We start from the raw sequence: 7525 nt of genomic DNA on the forward strand, positions 1-7525 counted from the left end.
CCAATATCTCAGGGGCTGCCACAAAGAAGAGGGAGTCAAGCTATTCTCCAAGGTGCCTGAAGGCAGGACAAGAAGCAACGGATGGAAACTAATCAAGGAGAGAAGCAACCTAGAATTAAGGAGAAACTTCCTGGCAGTTAGAACAATTAACCAGTGGAACAACCTGCCTCCAGAAGCGGTGAATGCGCCAACACTGGAAGTTTTTAAGAAGAGACTGGTCAGCCATTTGTCCGAAATGGTATAGGGTTTCCTGCCTGAGCAGGGGGTTGGACTAGATGACCTCCAAGATCCCTTCCAACTTTATTATTATTATTATTATTATTATTATTATTATTATTATTATTATTATTATTATTGTTGTTGTTGTTGTTGTTGTTATTATTGTTGTTATTATTATTATTACACCGTTGACCAGCTAATTTGATGCAAGACCATCGTTGCCACAAACCAGTTTCAGACCATTCTCCTCTCACAACAAGATTCCCAAAGAATAGAAGTGTGACAAACAAAGATAAAACTTATCTTTGCGGCGGTTTCTACTATGTCGTAGCTGAGCTGGAAAGGACGTGACTCGGTTGTCCTTCTCTGTGTGAAGGTGGTTGAATAAATTTGAAGGATATTTTTTTTTTTGAAAGAAAGAAAGAAAGAAGACAGGTTGGAAAACTTTTCTGATTTTATTACGGACGTCTTTAATACTGCCATGAAAACCGTCTGTCGCACAGAATGTGACTATAATATACAACATAGAAATGCAATCTAAATTACAACAAGGAATTACAAAAAGGAAAAAAAAAGTCTCTTGTTAGAAAGAAAGCCACCTAACATGGCAATTTTATCATCCTCTTCACCGCTGAGGTCAACCTAACTGGCACTATTTGAGTCATAGCTATTTATACATCCTTTAGAACGGTTAATCTCAGAAGGGCCCTAAAGTTGCTCTGGAAAGAGCAGCACAATAGACTGTACAGTCCTCAAAAATAATTTATTACACGGTTTCTAGAAAAGAAATGCTAGTCCTTTTAAAAGGGTCGCTTTTTATCCCAGGGGGCACAAGAAATGTGCTTTTCTCTCTAACCATCTAAGAATACAAAAGCCGGCTGAAGGATTATAAGGAGGAGGTGGTGGAATCCACAACTTCTCTTCCATTGCAAACCGTTGGAACGTAGACATTTGCTGAGGCTGAAAGAGAAAAAAACGGACTTTAGAGGCTACAGAGGACTACCCCAAGCATCACATTTTCAGGATCACAGCGGGATTTTTTTTTAAACCGAAGGGATCCCCCCCTACGTAAACATTCAAAAACAGGGCAGAGCTTTGATCACGTGGTCAACCGATGCCATTTTGATTTGGTTGACTTCACATCCGACCCCTAGGAAATCTGGGTGTCAGTGCTGGAATGACACTAAGAATAAAAAACCAGGAGACAGTGAATTCTAGTCTGTCATAGGCCTGGAGTTGGCTGGGTGACTTTAGGCCAATCACCAGGAGACCGTGAATTCTAGTCTGCCTTAGGGCTGGGAGCCAGCTGGGTGACTTTAGGCCAATCACCAGGAGACCGTGAATTCTAGTCTGCCTTAGGCCTGGAAGCGGGCTGGGTGACTTTAGACCAGGGGTAGGTAACCTCGGCTCTTTTATGACTCATGGACTTCAACTCCCAGAATGCTGACTCAGGAATACTGGGAGTTGAAGTCCATGAGTCATAAAAGAGCCGAGGTTGCCTACCCCTGCTTTAGACCAATCACCAGGAGACAGTGAATTCTAGTCTGCCTTAGGCCTGGAAGCTGGCTGGGTGACTTTAGGCCAATCACCAGGAGAAAGTGAATTCTAGTCTACCTTAGGCCTGGAGCCGACTGGGTGACTTTAGGCCAATCACCAGGAGAAAGTGAATTCTAGTCTACCTTAGGCCTGGAGCTGGCTGGGTGACTTTAGGCCAATCACCAGGAGATAGTGAATTCTAGTCTGTCTTAGGCCTGGAGTCGGCTGGGTGACTTTAGGCCAATCAACAGGAGATAGTGAATTCTAGTCTGCCTTAGGGCTGGGAGCCGGCTGGGTGACTTTAGGCCAATCACCAGGAGATAGTGAATTCTAGTCTGCCTTAGGGCTGGGAGCTGGCTGGGTGACTTTAGGCCAATCACCAGGAGAAAGTGAATTCTAGTCTGTCTTAGGCCTGGAAGCCGGCTGGGTGATTTTGGGCCAATCACCAGGAGATAGTGAATTCTAGTCCTTCCTTAGGCACAGAAGCCAGCTGGGTGACTTTGGGCCAATCACCAGGACAGAATGAATTCTAGTTCTGCCTTAGGCATAGAACCAAGCTAGGTGACTTTGGGCCAATCACCAGGAGACAGTGAATTCTAGTCCCACTTTAGACAGGGAAGCCAGCTGGGTGACTTTGGGCCTGTTGCTCACTCTCAGCCCAACTCACCTCACAGGTTGTTAGTGTGGGAAAATAGAAGGAGGAAGGTGATTATGTTCACGGCTTTGAGTTATTTGTAAAAATAGTAAAGTTGAGATACAAATAAATATTTGTGATATTTTGCTGTAGCTATCAGCTTCTATGACTTTCTGGGACAGCGACGGAGAAGTGCTCAAGTGAAGGGAACATCTTTTTTTTCTTGTCAAAGGAAGAAAAGACTGCAGCAACTTTTATCGATTACCTTGGGAATAACTGGTTCCTGTCCCACTGACACTGAACCTGTTGAGGTGCAGCCTGTGAGTGACCACATTCTTCTGTGGTTGGAAGAGAACGATATGCACTTTAGGAGCAAACAAACAGCCCAGGACAACGAAGCCACTCAGGCTGACAGAGATGCACATGGTGGTGGTCTGCACCTGCATGGGGAAAAAAGAAATAATAATGCTTGGAAAAAAATATTGCAAAATTAGAGAAGTCAGCGAGGGAGGTGCAGGAATTCTCATTTCAGATGTTGCCAACGAAGAATGAAAGATGAACCCTCTGCATCAAAGGTAGCCTTCTACACGTGTTTAGATGACGAGTCCTCTTAACTGCAACCTATGAAGTGGGAAGGGTCCAGGACAACTCAACTCAGCCAACTTGCCACAGGGACAATTCACCACAGCCAACTTGCCACGGGACAGCTTGCCGCAGGACAAAAGTGACATAACATCGAAGAGGTTGATAAAACGAGGACCCAGATTATTAGGGGCAATATGTTGGCGTTTGTAAACTGCTCAGAGAGTGCTGTAAAGCACTATGAAGTGGTATACAGTGTTATCGCTATTGCTATAGGATGGCCCTGGGTGTCTTAGGACTGACCAGTCTTTGTCTTAGCCCAATGTATTTCGCAGGATTTTGGGAAGAGAGAGTATGCAGACATGAGCTTGAACTCCTGAAGAAAAGGTGGGATATGAATCTTATGAATGGAAGAATGGATGAATGAATGAATGAATGAATGGATGAATGAATGAATGAATGAATGAATTTGTGGAAGTCACCCCCCCACAGAGAAGGAAATATTAAAAGGGCAGAATATTATATTTCCTCAAAAGATCTTAAAGAGTCAGAAAAGCATGCCCAGTTTTTCTTAATAGCCCCATGTCTCCCTCCCCCAAGCAGAAACCAGCTCTGTAGAAATGCAGATGTGATAATCCATTCAGGAAGGTTGGAGCCCTCTAGCTAGAAACTTAGGAAGACAAAGACACCTAAAATCTACCCCACCCAAATTCTAAGACAGGACATAATAGGATTAACCCACAGATGCCAAAGGGGCACATTCAGACTCAGGTCAAAGTACATGACACAGGAAATACAAAGCCTCAAACAGGAACAGGAAACAACCTCAAGAGCCCCAGAGGGTATAAAACCCACTCCCTACATGTGCTCTCGCTCTTTTCTTCCAGAGCCATCTTTCTGTCTGGCTCTCCTCTTCAATAAACTACAACCTTCTTTCTAAAGCAATCACCATGTTGTTTATTCCCGGCTTGGACTGGACCCCGATGAAGACTTTTCCTTCAACAAATGAATGAAATGAAAGTCTAAAAGAGGAAAAAAGGCTTTGCTAGTTATGTTTCAGTTCAGTCTTTCCCCCTGACTCTACCCATCTCAAGGACACAATGTCTAATAATTTCTGAGAAAAAGTGGCACTTGTATTCCACATATTTATGTTCTCTGCTCTCACGTTGCTGAAAATCTCTATCTGCCACAGACTATATTCACTTTGGTTATTCGTTTAGCCCTGGGCTGACTTTTGAAGTGCCCGCAATAACTTTTTTAAACAAACAAACAAACAAACAAACAAACAAAGGAATGTGGGTTAGTATTTGGCTGAAATGACGGCGGGCGCCTTACCCTGTAGTCACTCGATGTCACATAAAAGATTGGCAGGAATGCCAGCCAAATAATGCAAGTTGTGTACATGGTGAATCCAATAAATTTGGCTTCATTAAAATTTTCCGGGCACTTTCTTGTTTTGAAGGCATACACAGTGCATAAGAGGACGAGGATCACATCGTATGTTAAAGAGATGAGCATGCTGGCATCTTTGACGTTGCATTTCAGGATGACCGTCTGCCTCTTCTCCAGAAGGGTGTGTCGGCGAGTGCCCGGAGCTTCTAAAACCAGCCACACGGACACCAGCACAATCTGCACCATGATGAAACTCAGGCAGATGAGGACTTGAGAACGGGGGCTGATGAATTTCGGCCTCTGCGCCCCGTTCTTCACCCCATTAAATATCCTGGCAATGCAGTTCGTTTTGGTCAGGAGAGCCGAGTAGCAAATGGCGAAGGACGTTCCCAGACCCAAACGACGCAAGGTGCATATGGCTGGAGAAGGCTTGGCGATGAAGAAGAAGGTCATGCTGTAGGAGAGGAAGACTCCGAAAAGAAGGATGTAGCACAACTCACGGCTGGAGGCCTTCACCAAAGGCGTGTTGTTGTGCTTGATGAAAACCCCCACCACTAGGAAAGTACAAATGAAGCCCAAGCATGCGATAGTCACCGGTCCGATGGACCACGCATCTTCCCACTTGATATAATCTTCTGGTAGGTCATAACAGCTGGTGAGGTCAACGGTGGGCCATCGTCCTGGGCCACAGTCCCTGCAGGTGAATTCGTCAGCCAGGTACTCAAAAGACTCACAGGGAATGCAGATCCAGCAGCACACGTCTCCGGGCTGCATATTCTTCATCTCGTTGGGCGCACAGGGGTCACTGCACTGGGCCACAGGGACAAGGCCTCTGGACCAGTGAATATCGTTGACCTCCAGAGTCAAGGTTTCAGCCCACTGTCCCACTTTCAGGTAGGAATACCGGCCTCCGGCTTGCTGGAAGTTGAAGACGTTGTATCTCCCGATCCCGTCACCATAAATATCAAACTTAACCAGGCTGTCTGCAGACTTGGAAGAACGGAAGGGAGCTGTGGAAATAGAAAGGAAACAGGGTTTTCATATTATTCATGTATTATTGTATTGTTGTATGTTTTGGATAGAGTGACAAACAAAATATGTGTGATTTAGAAGAAACAAGGTCCTGATCTAGCTAAAAACTTTCACCACCCTTCTGGGACAATATAAGATGAATCAATTCTTGCTAATAACATAGAAAACAGCGTGCAGGGTTTGTTCCTGATGAAACAAAACTCAACCAACTAATCTTGATGAATGTAAAAATGATTTAATGGCTCTGCCAAAAAGATTCATTTATAGTTATGGTAGGCTTTAATCAATTTATCCCATCGAATTTTCTTATTTTTAAAAATTTTCTAAGTATTCAAAGGTGCCAGCTATAAGAGAAATGATCTGCATGAAGACGCCTGATGCTTCCAAAACTATAAAGCATAGTTATAGAATATGAGGATATTACATATGACTTAATGTTTAAAAGAGTTTTGCATCCAAGCCTAGGATTCTGCTGTCATGGAAAACCACCGGTCTCTTTCCTCAGAAGCTGCTGTTTCAGTATTCCTACCATCAATTGGCCTACAAAATAGATGGTAATAATAATAATAATAATAATAATAATAATAATAATAATAATAATAATAATAATAATAATAATAATAATAATAATAATAATAGTAAGAAGAAGTAGTAGTAGTAGTAGTAGTAGTTAGAAGGGACCTTGAAGGCCATCTAGTCCGGAGGCAGATTGTTCCACTGGTTAATTGTTCTAACTGTCAGGAAGTTTCTTCTTAGTTCTAGGTTGCTTCTCTCCTTGATTAGTTTCCACCCGTTGCTTCTTGTCCTGCCTTCAGGTGCTTTGGAAAATAGCTTGACTCCCTCTTCTTTGGGGTAGCCCCTGAGATATTGGAACACTGCTGTCATGTCCCCCCTCGTCCTTCTCTTTGTTAAACTAGACATACCCAATTCCAGCAACCGTTCCTTATTTGTTTTAGCCTCCAGTCCCCTAATCATCTTTGTTGCTCTTCTCTGTGCTCTTTCTAGAGTCTCAACATCTTTTTTACATCCTGGTGATCTTCTAGTTGTGTTTATCAATGCTTCATCAATTATCAAATACATTGAATACAGAGAGATTATTATCAATATGGGAGCTGGGAAGCTTGGAAGGGTTGGGGAAGGACTCAAATCCCATCATATTTCACGCCTGGGAGCTCACTGTGATAATTAATCATCGAAATTCATTGTTCTTCTGCTTGTTACTTTCCTGCTGAAGCTGCTACCTCAAACACACAAGACAATTACAATTACAAATGTACGATTCCTAAATATGTAAGGTTTTTTCCCCCTGCAGTAAATAAAACTGATCATGAGAATTGGGAGACCCAATGTGATTCACGAAACTAGAGATAAATATTAAGCAATTCTAGCATCATTTTGGTTGATTTCTGGCCATGTTCAACCAAAATCTAATTTAAGAGCATTATTTCAGGTCCCGTACCTTGAAATTATGTTCTTCTTCTTTATGGTCAAAACAGCTGCAAAGGAGTAATTCATTCTTCTTGCAATGATATACTTATACTGACATGCTTATCTTGAAATAAATTCTTTTGTAACCAAAACTGTGGCTTTTTGGTCAGAAATCTCAACAGATCTAAAAGTTCCTTCACCCTTGATCCATGCAGAATCTCTCTCTCTCTCTCTCTCTCTCTCTCTCTCTCTCTCTCTCTCTCTCTCTCTCTCTCTCTCTCTCTCTCTCCTCTCTCCTCTCTCCTCTCTCCTCTCTTCTCTCCTCTCTCCTCTCTCTCTCCTCTCTCTCTCTCTCCATAAAGAACCTCATTTCCCCAGAACTGAATATAAAATAAATTCCCAAGAAAGTGCACAGCTGCTGACATACTTGTATAGCTGACATACAGGCAGCTATACACTTTCCAGAAATGTAATCCAACTCTCCAATCCCCACAGAAGGCCACCGGATAATTCCTGACAGGGAATTCTTAAAAATCATTTTCTATATTCCTGGTAGTTTATGTTTCCATAGTTACAGGAAAAGTCTGGAATCTTGCACCGACCAAAACTGGCGAGTCCCCAAAGGCAAAAATGAACGTCACAACGTTGTGTCAATCAATCTCCACGATATCTTTCCGTACAAATTTAGGAAGAGGTGTCGTT

General features: G+C 42.9%; 1 protein-coding gene across 1 annotated transcript; it reads right to left on the reverse strand.

The window, feature by feature from the left end:
* Positions 1–1105: 1105 nt before the first annotated feature.
* On the reverse strand, positions 1106–5383 carry LOC107298327 (metabotropic glutamate receptor 3; the record flags this gene model as incomplete). Its single annotated transcript, XM_015827700.1, has 3 exons — positions 1106–1179; positions 2655–2829; positions 4307–5383. Coding segments are annotated over 3 exons (1326 nt in total), but the record flags the coding sequence as incomplete, so codon positions are not given.
* Positions 5384–7525: the final 2142 nt, after the last annotated feature.

The sequence above is a fragment of the Protobothrops mucrosquamatus genome, unplaced genomic scaffold (genome assembly GCF_001527695.2).
Source record: "Protobothrops mucrosquamatus isolate PMUCROS unplaced genomic scaffold, P.Mucros_1.0 scaffold3881, whole genome shotgun sequence".
Taxonomy (NCBI): Eukaryota; Metazoa; Chordata; class Lepidosauria; order Squamata; family Viperidae; genus Protobothrops; species Protobothrops mucrosquamatus.